Genomic DNA, 16,163 nt, shown 5'->3' on the forward strand with positions numbered 1-16,163 from the left:
TGCCACACTACCGTGCTGCGCACTTCTTGGAATTCAGAAGCAGTAAGGTGAGAGGGGGAAATGTTCAAAAGGGATGCACAGGGCAAGCTTCTTTTATACAGATTGGTGGGTGCCTAGAACGTGCTGCCAGGGGTGGTGAAGGAGGCAAACACAATAGACAATAGTTTTAAGACAGACAGACACAGAAAACACAGGATGAATTCAGACAGTCAGGTAGCATTTATGGAGAGGAATACACAGTCATGGTTTCAGGCCAAGACCTTTCATCGGGACTGCTCCCTGCTCTCGAGACTACTTGACCTGCTAAGTTCCTCCACAAACAAGAGAAAATCTGCAGATGCTGGAAATCCAAGCAACACTCACAAAATGCTGAAGGAACTCAGCGGGCCAGGCAGCATCTATGGAAAAGAGTAAAGAGTTGACGTTTCAGCTGTCAAGAGGATCTAGGCCCAAAATGTCACCTCTTTACTCTTTTTCATAGATGCTGCCTGGCCTGCTGAGTTCCTTCAGCATTTTCTGTGTAGTGCTCAAGATATCCAGCATTTCCAGAATCCCATGTCTATCTTTTGAGGGATAAACAGAGGAATAATATTGCAGAGAATGGAAGGTTATGGACCACGTGCAGGCATAAAGAAATTAGTGTAATTAGGCACCCCTTTACCCTACTCTTTCCCCCTCCCTTTCTCTCCCTCACTTCATATCTTTCTTGTTCTCTCTCTCCCTCACCCGTATCCCTGCCTCTCCACTTACCTCTCTTCCTCAGTATCCCCCTTTCTGTCCCAAACCTATATCGATCTGTTTCCCTTCTCTCTCCCTGTCTGTCTGTCTGTCTGTGTGTCTCTCTCTCTCTTCCCCACCTCATCTCTTGTATCCCCAAAACCCTTCAACGATGGGTCAATGAGTTTACTCCTCGGCACCTACCGAAATTTAAATTTTTCATCACCAGGAGTCTTTAGTCTCAGGTATCTAGCCTGAAGCTACAGAAATAACTCCTCCCACCTCTGTGTGAGGTTTGCTTCCCACTCTATACTTCCTCCTAGGGTGGGAAGCAAGGCCTGGGGATGGTGTTGTCCCCTCTAATGAGCCTTCCGGATGGACCATGGGGTGAATTGGTGATGTGGAAGAGAGATAGTCCGGGAAGCGGGGGAGGTGGGTTAGTTTGCTGAGGTGGGACGTATTATGATTCATATCAGTCGCCAGCCCCCACTCTCCAGTAGGTCACTGGCAGATCTGAGAGACTATGCATGGCTTGTTAATTTACAGGCTTCAAAAAAAAAATTGTGCAAAATCAGCTTAAAAGGAAAACAAAATAGTGAGCAGGAAAAAAAAATCAGGTCAAAGAGAGAAAGAAAATGCACCTGTGAAGAAGAGGAGTGTGTTTGCTAAAGTACTGGATTCTGTCAGATTACAGAAATCAGAATCAGATTTAATATCACCAGCATATGTTATGAAATTTGTTGTCTTTACAGGGCAACAGTATAACGCAATTCACAATAAACCAGAAGACCATATGGGAGAAAATTAGGCCACTTGGCCCATCGAGTATGCTCCACCATTTCATCATGGCTGATCCATTTTCCCTTTCAATCCCAGTCTCGTCTTCTCCCCGAATCCCTTCATGCCCTGACTAACAAGAATCAACCTCTGCCTTAAGTATACCCAAAGACCTGGCCTCCACAGCCACCTGTAGCAACAAATTCCATAGATTCACCACTCCATGGCAATAATAATAGAGAAAAAATGCAAATTAAAGTCTAATTAATATATAATATTTAAATTAAAGAAGTAGTGCAAAAATAAAAAGTATTGAGGTATAGTGTTCATGGGGTCAATGTCCATTCAGAAATGGGATGGCAGAGCAGAAGAAGCTGTTCCTGGAGGGAATGAAGGGATTTCTTGCATAGCGAAGGGGGCGACCAGCAATGTAGAATGGACAACACCCACATCTTCAAGATCCACGAGGAGACCAGAACGCCTGGAGGAAGGCAGCACCGGAGGTTAGGACAGAAACAGGGTTTTGTGCCGCTTTATCGGTTTCATTCTCCCCACACTCCATAAGCCCAGAAGACGTAGAAGAATTAGGCAAACCAGCCCATCGAGTCTGCTCGGCCATCCCAGGGCTGATTTAATTACCTCCCCCCCCCTTCAACCGCATTCTCTTGCCTTCTCCCTGTAACACTGATGTCCTTACTAATCAAAAACCTATCAAACTCTGCTTTGAATACACCCAATGATTTGGTGGTCTGTGGAAAATAATTCCTCAAATTCACCACCCTCTGGCCACAGAAATTCCTCCTCAACTCTGTTTCATAGGGACGTCCTACCAACTCCACTTCCAGCCCCAGGTTATACCCCTCACCTACACTCTGGGGAATGGGTTCGGCAATTCGCAGCCACTCTGCCATGGCTCTGCATGTGTTCAAGATATGATTACACGGGGAGAATATGCAAACTCTGTGCAGACGGCCCCGGAGGGTGGGTGGAGGCAGTAATCAGAATTAATACAACTGGAATATGTTGTTCTCTGGAAGCAGTATATTGCAAAAGGTAACAAAAACTATAAATTAATTTTATATACAAATTTAAAAGTAGTGCAAAATGAGAGGAAAAAATAGTGAGGTAGTGTTCATGGGTTCATTGTCCATTCAGACATCTGATGGAGTGGAAGAAGCTGTTCCTGAAAAGTTGAGTATGTGTCTTCACTCTCCAGTAAGAAGATGACACGTCCTGGGTGAAGTGGGTCCTTAGTGATGGATACTGCCTTCTTAAGGCATTGCCTTTTCAAGGTGACCTCGTGCTGGGGAGGCTAGTGCGCATGAATTTACAACTTTTGCAGCTTTTCCGATCCTGGGCAGTGGCCTCACTATACCGGACAGTGATGCAACCAGTTAGAGTGCTCTCCAAGGCACATCTGCAGAAATTTTCAAGTATCCTTGGTGACATAACCAATTCTTCTCAAAACTCCTAATGACATTAACTGCATGACCCAGGATTGATCTTCAGGGATGCTAACACCCATGAACTTGAAGCTGCTCACCCTATCCACTGCTGGTTTCTCGATGAGGTCTGGTAGGTGTTCCCCTGACTGAAGTTCACAATCAATTCCTTGGTCTTACTGATGTTAAGTGCAAGGTTGTTGATGGGAACCCACTCAACCAGCTGATCTATCTCGCTCCTGTATGCTCTGCCAACAATAGTTGCGTCATGTGCAAATTTAGAGATGCCATTTGAGCTGTGTCTAGCCACATAATCGTGCATGCAGAGAGTAGAGTTGGGGTCTAAGCGCACGTCCATGAGGTGTTCCAGTGCTGATGGTCAGTCAGATGTCATTTCTGATCCACGCAGGTTGTGGTCACCCGGTGAGGAAATCGAGGATTCAGCTGCAGAGCGAGGACGGAGGTCCAAGTTTTGGAGCTTGTTGATTAGAACTGAGGGTATGATTGTGTTGAACGCTGAGCTACAATGAATAAACAGCAGACTGACGTGGGCATTACTATTGTCCAGGTAATTCAAAGCTGAGCGGAGATCAAGTGAGATTGCACCCACTGTAGGCCTATTGTGGTGATAGGCAAATTGCAGTGGGTCTAGGTCCCTGATTAGGCACTGAATGTTGCAGGGTCTCTGTTGATTCTAGCTATGACCAACCTCTCAAAGCATTTCATCTCATTAGATGTAAGTGCCACTGTGCTCTGGTATGATTGCTGGCCTTTTGAAGTAGGTGGGAACTTCCAACTGCAGCAGAGAGACACTGAAGATGTCCTGGAACACTCCCGCCAGTTGGTTGGCACAGGTCTTCAGAGCCCTACCAAGTGGGCCATCAAAGCCTGATGTTTTGTCCTCCTGATCTCTCACTCTCTTGAAAGATATTCTGACGTCAGCCTCCAAGACGGAGACCACAGGGTCACTGGATGCTGCAGGGATTTGCACAGATGTAGTTTTTTTCCACTCCCTTTCAAGGCATGTATAAAATGCTCATCTGGGAGTGAAGCATCACAGCTCTTCATGATGTTAGGTTTCCCTTTGTAGGAAGTAACGGCCTGCAAACACTGCCAGAGCATCCGATTCCGTCTCTGACCTCAATTGGAATTTTGCTCTTAAAAAAGCTTTCCATAGGTCTAGCCCTCAGAAGACCCTGGATCTGCCGGTTCATCCAAGGCTTTTGCTTTGGGAATGTCTGGTACATTCTCAACTCATCCCCACAGGTTTTGATGAAGTCGGTGACAAATGTGACTAATCATTCAGATTTGAAGATGAATCCCTGAATACTGTCCAGTCCACCAACTCAAAGCGCTCATCTGCTTCTCTTGACCCTTCTTGGCTTTCACCACTGGTGCTGTGATCTTTAGTCTCTGACCATGCTCTGGGAGAAAAGTACAGCCAGGCGATTAGACTTTCCGAAGTGTGGGCGTGGGATGGCATGGTAAGTTTTTTTTTGATAGTGGTCAAGTGTGTTGGCTCCTCTGGTTCCACGGGTGATATGTTGGTGGTAGTAATTCTGAGACTTCAAGCTGGCCTGGTTGAAATGCACTGCAAAGATAGGGTGCGCTCTTCCATGCCTGCTTAGCTTCCCGAGTGCCTGTCTGACATTGGCCTGAAATGGAATGCACACTGCTACCAGGATGATGGCGGAAAACCCCCTCAGCGGATAAAAGGACCCCATGTTCCAGATTGGGTGAGCAGGGTTGACACAGAACGCCATGTCTGTATACCACGATGAGTTAATCATAAAGCATATACGCCACCTCCATAGACCCTGGATATCTTCTTCCCCTAATGCCCCCCACCCCTCTGAACTAGAGCCAGGAATTACCTTTGGGGAGATGACCAATGTTTCCTCTAGTTTGTAACGACCAGTGTGCGCAAAATCAAAGTGGTTTTCGGTTTAACAGCTAGCAAAACACTGTCAATAAGAACTTTGATCTCCTCTGGGTTCGATCATTTTCGCTCTCGTTCATCTGCGCTCTCACAGAGCATACGTAGCAGGCCTGCAGCGGGTAATGAAGGATTTTCTCACTGGAGCTTTTGCACAATGTCCAAATGTGATTTGTTTGTTAAATAATGCTTTAAAAAGCCATATTTCCAAACATCACTTCACTTCTTCCCACCTTCGAATTCTCTAACAACTTTTGCATTGCGACAATACACGCAGGTAACACCAGTTTCTGTACTGTACAAAAATATTTCTCATAGCTGCACGCTCCTGACCTCATGAGCTTTTGGTGTAGCCGTTTCTACTGCTTCACTAAGCCATTCTGCTTCAAATGAATAGTTCTTTTGTGCTTCACCCCTTTGTTTCTTTGGAATTCGACATAGTGAATCAATAAATTCTTCAATGAAAACAGTGCTAATGCCAGTTCTAAAAAATCGACAAATCATCACAAACTCCACATTGTCAACACCACCCCCATCAGAAACCAGAAAAGGAAATGTGATTGTGTATGATTGTGAAATATATGTAACATGTCAATGAGGTAGAGGGCGGCAACCTTTGTGTGCAGTTTAAATTCCTTTGTGTGCTAGTAGCAAAAGATGTGTGCGCACACACACCTCAGAAGAAACATTAGGTGTGACGACGGAGCAGGTATCCCTGCAAGGGCAGCCCACCTAATCAGAGAGTAGCTTACATCAACATTGTCTGCAAAACAGCCACAAGAGGAAGAAATTTAAGTAACTTCCACCCCTCAAGGGAAGGATTATTCATCCTGTTAAAAGACGACAAGGACACTGGATAAAGATCCCATCGTAAAATACTCCTTCGAGGTCTTTCTCATCAACCTTAGAGGTGAGACTGCAGCAGGGCTCACAGACACTGAGTGTGCCCTCGCACTACAGACAGGGTGATCACATCCCCTTTAAGATGTCAGGAGCGCACACAAGCAAACCAGCTTTAATGGAGGCAGAAGGGGAATAAAGGAGACCCATAACATCTTATGAAGACATCGGTCATTTTAATGAGAGTTATAAAGTGCGCTCTCAGCCCATTTATAGAATGAATGAAAGATCAAATGTATCGAAAATCTCTACTTTAATGGAGTCTCATTTATTAAAAGGATACATGAGGTGTAATTATTGAACCACCTCCCTCAATGCTTCTAGAGAAAACTGCTGCAGGACACTGATGCTTCCTTATAATTTCAGTGGATCGCAACTTTTCCTGACACCCACACAATCCCAATAGATTGTGGCCATTCCATCTCTGCCAAATGGATCATAATTCTCGCCCATTCCTATAACTCCTGTGGGCCACAGACAATCCCACCCCACTCCGACAATCCCAATGGTTCACAAGGCTTCCCACTATTCCCAACAAATTTCACAACACATGCTGATTCCTGGCATGCAAGCAAGTGGGTGGGTGGTGGTAGGGTGAGAAAGGGGCTTGTTGTTCTGTTAGTTCATGTTAGTTCTGTTAGTTCCACGTTTTGTTCCGTGGAATATGGAGGACATGCTATGTTGGCACCGGAATGTGTGACGGCATTCATGGTCTTCTGCTGCTCACTGTGTTGGTTGTTAAGGTAAATGCGTTGCCGCATATTTTGATGTGCCTGAACCTGATAGCAGACATCCCAACCCGTGCCGAACAGATCACAATTCCTCCTACCTTCTCCTCATCTCTGAACAACTACGCTGGTTTTCACTGGACGGCGATCGGCCAGTCACACAATCCTGATGGATTGTAGGCAGCCCCACCATCCCAAATGATCGCACCAACACTGCCCCTTCCCGACAATCCCAACGGATCGCACCAACACTGCCCCTTCCCGACAATCCCAACGGATCGCACCAACACTGCCCATTCCCGACAATCCCAACGGATCGCACCAACACTTCCCCTTCCCGACAATCCCAACGGATCGCACCAACACTGCCCCTTCCCGACAATCCCAACGGATCGCACCAACACTGCCCCTTCCCGACAATCCCAACGGATCGCACCAACACTGCCCCTTCCCGACAATCCCAACGGATCGCACCAACACTGCCCCTTCCCGACAATCCCAACGGATCGCACCAACACTGCCCCTTCCCGACAATCCCAACGGATCGCACCAACACTGCCCCTTCCCGACAATCCCAACGGATCGCACCAACACTGCCCCTTCCCGACAATCCCAACGGATCGCACCAACACTGCCCCTTCCCGACAATCCCAACGGATCGCACCAACACCATCCCTGCAAACCTACTAAATAGTGCCCCTGCCCTGATGCACACCGGTGACCCAAGCTCTCTGCTTCCAGTCAGTGCCCCCCCCCTCCACACGTGCCATCAGTGCTCCACACCACACCCCTCCCCACAAAAGCGACTTGTTGAAGGGCCATGTGTCTGCACCACACAGCGAGAAGGCAGATGCTGCCAGACTCACAAACCTCGCGCAGGGCAGACTTTGGGGCCACAGTGAGGCAGGTAGCTGGGGAGAGTGAACTGAAAGACACAGGAGGCTGCTTGGCCCGTTGGTTCCATGCCAGCTCCCAGGTTTGCAGTCCCATTGGTCCATTTGTTCCTCCATGTGTGTCCACATTCTCTCATCTACATCCCCACTAACTGCCCTCAAATACAGTCTTTCATCCACACAGTAGAGACAATTTCCTGTGGCCAATTCACCTACCAGCCCACGTTTTTTGGATGTGGGAAGAAAATGGGGCATCTCAGGAAAGGCTCTTCGTCTCATGTTCTCAATATTGATTGCTTACTTATTTATTCTTCTTTCTTTCTCTTTGTACTTACGCACTGGTTGAACTCCCAAGTTGGTGTGGTCTTTCATTGATTCTATTATGGTTTATTAGTCTATTATGGATTTATTGAGTATGCCCACAAGAAAATGAATCCCAAGGTTGTATACGGTAACATACATGTACTTCGATAATAAATTTCCTTTGAACTTTGATCTGCAGCACTGCTTTCAATTCTCATCACCCCATTACAGCAAGGATGTGGAGGCTCCGAGGAGTGCCAAGAGGCCCCAGAACAGCTTCTTCCACCAGGCCATTATGCTGATAGAATTATATTTCCATGTTATATTGACTGTCCTGTTGAACGTACTATTTATTATAAATTACCATAAATTGCACATTGCACATTTGGATGTAACGTGAAGATTTTTACTCCTCGTGTATATGAGGGATTAAGGAAGGAAGTCAATTCAATGCAAGAGGTTCAGCAGATGCTGCCCGGATTGGAGGACACACGCTACGAGGAGAAGATGAACAAACTTGGGTTGTTTTCTCTGGAGCATCAGAGGCCGAGGGGAATTCTGACAGAATTTTATAAAATTGTCAGAGGCACAGATAGGACAGAGAAGTGGAATATTTTTCATAGTGCTAAAATGTCTAATACTAAAGGGAATGTGTTTTGGTCGAGAGGGGGAAAGTTTAAAAGAGATGTGCACAGATTTTTTTTTTTAAAACAGTCATGGGTGACAGTGGAGGCAGATGCAAAAGAGGCCTTTAAAAGGCTCTTAACTAGATATATGAATAAGCGGAGAATGGAGGGATATAGAACGTGCAGGCAGAAGGGATTAGGTATCATTAGCTGAATTAATTAAGCACACCTTGTGGACCAAAGGGCTTGTCCCTGTACTGCACTTGTTCTAGGTGTACACTGAAGGGGTATCTTGTATACATGCAAATTAGGAGCAAAAGGCCGCTCAGACTCTCGTCTGCTACGCCATTTTGCAAGTCATTGGCTAGTCTAACTGCAAGCCCATTCCCTCAGTCACCCCTCAGTCTCTCACTTACTAACCACATACCCGGCTCCGATCTAAAAAACGTTCAATGACTTTGCCTTTACCACCCCGTGAGGAAGGAGTTCCAAAGATACACCACTCTCGGTGAGGACATCTCCTCAGCTTCTTCCTAAATGGACACCTTTTGTTGAACGGCCTCCTTGGCGGTAATCAACACCTCTTCAGTGGAGACATAAAACATAGAACAGTACGGTCCAGGAACAGGCCCTTTGGCCTACAATGCCAAGGTAGCTCTTTAATGAAAGGACATCTTTAGGACCAATCCCCCACCCCTCGTTCTAGGCTGTCCCACTAGAGGAAGTGGGATTCTGTCAGACATCTTCAAGAGGATCAACATGTCAACATCACAGAAGGAGATGATTTTCCTCCAATGAGTTTGTAGTTCTATTGGGGGGGAGGGCTGCAGAGGGGTGGGGAGAGGATGCAGACCTGGGAAGCCATTGATTCAACAGAGATGGGCATCCATTTCAGACGGAGATCAGGCATTTCTTTGAGGTGTAAAGTCTTCACAACTCTCCTCAAAGGCAACATTCAAGTGAGGTGCTGAAACTTTCCATCCACCATCCCATCAGAAAGCAGACAGAGGTCACACAGCGGGTAGAGCCACTGCCTCACCGTTCTGAAGACCCGAGTTTGAACCCGACGGAGAGACAGAGAGAGAAAATATGTGGAATTTGCACTTTCTCCCTGTGACCACGTGAGTTTCCCTCCCAACCCCCGGTTACTCGGACCTCCCAGGTCCCAGCGTTGTGTAAGCCGGCCACTGAATTGTCCGCAGGGGGGTAGAATCTGAGGGAGAGGGCGACGGGGAGGTGGAGGAAATAAAAGTGACCATTGTAAATAGGTTGACACAGAATAAGTGGAGCAAAAGGCCTCTTTCCCTGTGGTGAATCTCTGAGAAGTTCGTCTGGGACAAATGCTGCTCCTCACGCCCATCCCGAGCTCGGAGGCCCCCTATCGCACGAGCAAAACCCAACAGACTCGAGCAGCCCCACCCCATGTATACTTGTGGTCAGTTTTGGTTGCCTGAGGCGACATGGAGTGAGTAGTGATGGCGAGGGGTGGGGCGTAGAGGCAGGGAGTTCCACACTGACGCCAGCGGTGGAGCCAAGAGCTGGGCACGGGCCCAAATCCAAGAGTCAGATTTCTTGGCAGAACCCTGGTCTGTTTACCAATATTCTGCCTGAATCCACTCCCTGCCCATTGTTGAGGGAGTTTCCCTTGCCAACTCGAGTGTTGTCTGGGAGACACCGAAGGGTCAAGGGACAAGCCTGGGCTGGAATCTCTCCTCCCACCTCCGCTGAACGCTGGCAGCTCAGCATTAACACCAAAGGGGTAAGGGGGTGTTGGATGCTGAAGGAAGAACACATTCCCGGAACTTCACCCTCTGCCCTGGAACCTGCTGTCACAGCTGCTCCCTCCCCCAACCATGTCCCACCGACAGGTGGGATCCCCCACCGTCAACTGGCTGCAGACCTTCCAGTGACAACGGAAGGTCCTGGTGGGAAGTGACAGCAGTCTGTATTACCCCGTGAGTTTCAGCCGTGAGCGAGCACTGCTCAGTGATCCCAGAGCGAGCCACGGATCCCAGAGTAACTGATACAGTGGCCCAGTGTTCACTACAGAATGGTCTCAGAGTGATCCAGTGCATATTGCAGTGAAATTTCCCCAGAGAGATCCCATTCACGTGACACGGGACAAACGATCCCGGAGACCCGGTGTAAGGGTATCCTGATGATCCAGCACATAATACGCCCAGCTCAACACATCAGTGATCCACAGCACCCCTGTGCTAGGAGGACTCCAGACCATTCAGCAAGGACATAGAGAGATCCAACGTGCACGATGGGGGGGGGGGGGGGGGGTGCTCATAGTACAGTGAAGACTCAGAGCTGATCTAGTGTCAACCATGCAGTGATCCAGTGCACACTGTAAATCCCCAGCAACTGATCTTGGCACATAGCATAGAACCAGAGATTCAACACACGTTCTCCACCAAAACCCCTGAACCCATTGCAGTCCACATCGTATATGTATTAAGAGCTACAGGCTCTGGCGACCAGTGCACACTGTGTGCTCATAGTAATCACTCCCAGTGAGCGCAGATCGTAACGTGACCCCGGTGCACACTGTACACCCACAGTAGTCGGTCCCAGAGTGACCGATCCCAGTAAATCAGCCTCATTGCATCTAAATCCCAGATCTCCTTCCCCAAACAGTATCTTCCCCGGAAGGACTGTGGCGGCTCAAGAAGGTGCCTCCTCCCCCACCGTCTAAAGGGCAGTTGGGGATGGTGAAGGCAGATTGTGAGAAATTATTTAATTAGGCACAGGCCACCTCTTGCTCTTTCTCGGTGGCACTGAGAGAGATGGGGGGGGAGGGGGTTGCAATGATCCAGCACAGGAAACCCATCAAATAGTTTGACCCTCCCCCCTTCCCATTATCCAAGCCTCCATGAGGCAAGAAGAGGTACCTGCACCCCAGGTTCAGCCTGGAGGCATGCAGGGGTTGGGGGGGAATACCCAATCACAGGTCATCACTACAATTCAGCCACATTTCCCAGGGAAGCTACCACCAACAATCTAAAGACAAAATATACAGCGATCAAGCTGCCACTTGTCAAAGCTTTGGCCAATAACAATTACTTATCCACCTCTCTTGGCAGAAGCTCTCCCTTCAGTTGCATAAGTCTGTCACAAGCACACTCCAAGGAGATTCCTTGGTTTATCACTGCTCCTGCCACCTCAGCACTATCCAACACAGGACCCACAGGCCCATTCTCTGGCTCCCTGGCCAGGGGCTGTTCCCAGCAGATGTGGAATACTCCCATCCACCTGATGGGACAGCAGAGGGCCCATTAATTTGTATACCTCTATCAAATCTCCCCTCGTTCTCCTACGCTCCGGGGAATAAAGTCCATTCCACAGAGCAGGGCTGTCAGCCCCCTGACCCACGCCCTTCTCTGTGCAGATCTGGCCCCAGCACCTCTTCCCCATTACGAGGGGCACGGGGCAAGGCCTGGGTCCAGAGCAGTCCAGGGCACCCCAGTATGGAAAAGGGCAAGAAAACAAATCTAATCTTCAGTAACGCATTCAGCACAAGCACGCTTGCACACGGCGGGTGACCACATGTCTGTGCAAGGGATCTGTGCACAAGGGGGTCACTCACGAGGGACTTTGCGCCTGTGTGAGGGATGGATGTGCAAGAGGAAGGCCACTTGCAAGGTGAGTGTGCAATTACACAAAGGTGTCAGAAACTGCTGCAGACATCAGAACAAGCCCACAGTGGCAAAAAAAATTACAGCGACCATTTACACACACAACCATCACCTGAACAGCCAGTTACTGCATAAAATTCACATAGTTATAGAAATACAAGTTTTCCAGATCACACAGAAGAGATTTTCATCCAATACAAAACTGGAGATTAAACTCACAAATCAACATTCCAGGATATACCTGCCACACAAATTCATCCTGACCAAATTTACTCCCAGAGTTTGGGGACCAAAATTTTAACAAGCATTTCGAGTTCAATCTGAACACCACCCTTCCTCCCCCCGCACAGCCCTTGCCCACACAGATAGACACACATCCACACACACTTTACACCAATGTTACAGCTACACACTGGGGTCAGGCAGCAGACAAAACAAATTCAAGAGCAGGCAAACGGTTTGTCAGACCCTCCAAGGTTAACACCAGTCGTGTTGAGTGTTCCCCTGGTGCGGCACAGCAGGGTGAAGGTTACATTGCCTGCGTGTGTGAGACCACGTGATTGGGCAAGACAGCCTGTGTCTCTGGGTGTAACACTGTATATCTTCGTATAATGGCTGTGCATCTGAGTGCCTGTGTCTGCATACATGTGGGTGTGCATCTCCGAGCGAGCCATGTGTGCCTGTGTCTCCATGTGCACTTTTGTGTGTGTACGTGTGTGCCCTTGTGTGGGTGCAAGTCTTTATGTGTGCAAAAATCAGCATGTGTGTGTGGTCAGTCTGAGGCTGTGTGCATGTGTGTGAGAGCCCAGAGTCTGCATGTCTGTCTGTGTGCGTCTGAAAGTTTGTGTGAAGTGTGAGTCTGTACATGAGAGAGAGAGTTTTTGTGTGTGGCCCAGTCTGTGTGACATAGTGTGTGTGTCTCGAGTCTGTGTCTTAGTCTGTGTGTGTAAGAGGGAGGGAGAAAGAGAGAGAGAGAGTTTTTGTGTGTGGCCCAGTCTGTGTGACATAGTGTGTGTGTGTGTCTTGAGTCTGTGTCTCAGTCTGTGTGTGTGAGAGGGAGGGGGAGAGAGAGAGAGAGAGAGAGAGATAGAGAGTTTTTGAGTGTGGCCCAGTCAGTGTGACATAGTGTGTGTGTGTCTTGAGTCTGTGTCTCAGTCTCTGTGTGTGAGAGGGAGGGAGAGAGAGAGAGAGAGGGAGAGAGAGAGAGAGAGAGAGAGAGAGAGAGAGTTTTTGAGTGTGGCCCAGTCTGTGTGACATAGTGTGTGTGTGTGTCCTGAGTCTGTGTGTCTCAGTCTCTGTGTGTAAGAGGGAGGGAGAGAGAGAGTTTTTGTGTGTGGCCCAGTCTGTGTGACATAGTGTGTGTGTGTCTTGAGTCTGTGTCTTAGTCTCTGTGTGTGAGAGGGAGGGAGAGAGAGAGAGAGAGAGAGAGTTTTTGTGTGTGGCCCAGTCTGTGTGAGATAGTGTGTGTGTGTCTTGGGTCTGTGTGTCTCAGTCTGTGTGTGTAAGAGGGAGGGAGAGAGAGAGAGAGAGAGTTTTTGAGTGTGGCCCAGTCTGTGTGAGATAGTGTGCGTGTGTCTTGAGTCTGTGTGTCTCAGTCTCTGTGTGTAAGAGGGAGGGAGGGAGAGAGAGAGAGAGAGTTTTTGAGTGTGGCCCTGTCAGTGTAACATAGTGTGTGTGTATGTCTTGGGTCTGTGTGTCTCAGTCTGTGTGTGTAAGAGGGAGGGAGAGGGAGAGAGAGAGTTTTTGAGTGTGGCCCAGTCTGTGTGAGATAGTGTGCGTGTGTCTTGAGTCTGTGTGTCTCAGTCTCTGTGTGTAAGAGAGGGAGAGAGAGAGGGAGAGAGAGAGGGAGGGAGAGAGGGAGGGAGAGAGAGAGGGAGGGAGAGAGAGAGGGAGGGAGAGAGAGAGGGAGGGAGAGAGAGAGGGAGGGAGAGAGAGAGGGAGGGAGAGAGATGGAAACAGTTGCGAATGGTGGGAAGATTGCCAAAATTGCTGAAATTCACAGTGTTGGGGAAACTAACCAAATAAACCCTTGCAATGCCAAACAACGATCTGAAGAAAGGGGGGGGGGGTGGCCAAGGACTGGAGAGAGAGAGAGAGAGAGAGGCGGGAAGATGAAGACAACAAACTGGAAAGGGAAATCTACAGAGAAAGAAGACGGGACCTGGGATATGCACTGATCAGTTTCACATGGTGGATAGGACGCAGGAAAACGCTTGGCTTTCTGCCGTCCAAGCTGCTGATCAGTGATCGGAAGCAGCGTTGTGACCCTCCCGGGAGGAGGCACGAGAGAGAGAGAGAGAAAAGAAGAAGAAAGTCACAAAGATTTGAGAAGGGCCCAGAGACACGCAACATACATATACACATACATACACACCCTGGGAAAAGCAGTCTGAGCTGGCCAAGATGGCGGGCAAGAAATCTTTTTCCTTTTTGTGTGTTTCTGAGTGAGTGAGTGTATATGAGTGAGTGAAAGAGGGAGACGGACGGAGGGAGATGATTATTTTACACCCTCCCCCCACACACATAGATTCACACAGAGAGGAAGCACTCACCCGTCTTCTCTTTGATCTCACATAAAACACTGAAGAGGGCAGGTTTCATTCTGTGACAATTCAGCGCGTGTTTCCTTAAACGGGAGAAATTCACATCAACACAAAAGGCAAATAAAAACTTCTAAACGCACTTTCCTGTGTAAAATATTCAATATATCTACGTATGAGGGGTTTTTAAACACAAGCGCGCACGAATATAAACAAAATGTGCAAATTTAAAGTCACAATTCAGTATTTTGAAGATATTCATTGTTTAAAAAAACAAGGAAATCACTAAGGATTAAAAAAATGAACCAACTTGGCTTGTGCTTCGTCCAGACTTTGATCGGTGATGGTCATGATCTGGTGGAGTATGTCCCCGATGTCTTGCTTCCTCCCGTCCCCATTATCCGTGGGGCTTTCGCGGAGATGGGTCGTCAGCGGCTGTAGGCCCGCCGATGCCGGGTGCACAGACATCGTTACCCCGCTGCCGCCGCCTCCTCCGCCTCCCCCTCCTCCTCCGCCTCCGCCTCCACCACCAGCCCCGGCTGCCCGGGCCTGCATCAAGCGGCTCTGCTCTTCCATCCGGACTCGCAAGCTGAAAACTGGCCGAGGGGGGTCCAGCGTGTTCCCGAACTCACGGAGAGAGGGAGAAAGGATGGGGGGGTGGGTGAGAGAAATTTCAGGCAGATCCCCTACAGATCCGGGCAAGCGGCGAGTTTTACTCTATGCCTTCTTTTTTCCGCCCTCTCTCCCTCCCTCAAATGAGGAGAGAGAGAGAGAGAAAAAGAGAGAGAGGGAGGGAGGAAGAGGGAGCGAGCGAGGAGTGCAGATCAACTGAAATGTTTACTTTCTATTTTGCTTGTCAGTTTTCACGGCCTTGTCAATTCCACTCAGTTCCCAGGTCGTCGCGGCCGCGGGGTGAAATTATCCAGGACACAAATGAAATACCTTTCCTTTCCTCCTGCTCCTCTCCTCTCCTCCCCCGCTGCCGCTGCCCCTCTTTCTCTTTCTTTCTCTCTCTCACCCTCTCTCTCTCTCTCTCTCACTCTCTCTCCCTCGCACAGAAGTAAAACTATCGCCGCTTACACCGTTTCTCTTCCATAATCAACTCAGTCCGTAGCTCGGCGCTGCCATTTACTTTGTGGTGTGGATAGATGTTAAGGGGGTGGGGGGGGGGGGGGGAGTGAAACTGATCGGGTGGGTGGGGGGGAAGGGGAATGGGCTTCTTAAAGAGACACTACCACCCGATATCTTCCCCCAAAAGAAAGTTCTTATCGAGTTATACGACACGGAAATAGGCCTTTTGGCCCGCTCTGTCCCTGCCAATCTTTCTGCTCCGGTCCCTTGGATCAGAACTCGCGATTCTAGATGTTTTTAAAAGCATTATGAGAGCCTCGGCTTCCACCACCATCCCATCTGGGGGAAGAAAATCGTCCTCAGAGCCCCTCCAAAGCTCCCTGCTCCTTCCTCCGTGTCCCCTGGCTTCAGGCGCTACTGTTATTGGAGGGAAAGGTTTGCTATTATCGACCCGAAATAAGCCTCTCACTATCGAGGTTCAAAGTAAATTTAGTATCAAAGAACATATACTACATACTACTACTCTGAGATTAATTTTCTTACGGGCATTCAAAATAAATACACAGAAACACAATAGAACTAATGAAAA

At 48.5% G+C, this 16,163-nt stretch overlaps 1 protein-coding gene across 4 annotated transcripts in view; it reads right to left on the bottom strand.

Annotated features, from left to right (window-relative positions):
• Positions 1 to 15,655, bottom strand: part of LOC140718646 (pre-B-cell leukemia transcription factor 2-like) — a 50,597-nt gene extending 34,942 nt beyond the window's left edge. For all 4 annotated transcript variants that reach the window (XM_073032682.1, XM_073032674.1, XM_073032678.1 and 1 more), the window contains exons 1-2: positions 14,814 to 15,655; positions 14,516 to 14,589 (exon numbers count right to left, since the gene is read on the bottom strand). In XM_073032682.1, the coding sequence (XP_072888783.1) occupies positions 14,516 to 14,589; positions 14,814 to 15,079 (340 nt within the window). In that variant the 5' untranslated portion in view covers positions 15,080 to 15,655. The remainder of the gene's footprint in view (positions 1 to 14,515; positions 14,590 to 14,813) is intronic.
• Positions 15,656 to 16,163: the final 508 nt, after the last annotated feature.

This window comes from Hemitrygon akajei, chromosome 2 (assembly GCF_048418815.1).
Source record: "Hemitrygon akajei chromosome 2, sHemAka1.3, whole genome shotgun sequence".
In the NCBI taxonomy this organism is placed as follows: Eukaryota; Metazoa; Chordata; class Chondrichthyes; order Myliobatiformes; family Dasyatidae; genus Hemitrygon; species Hemitrygon akajei.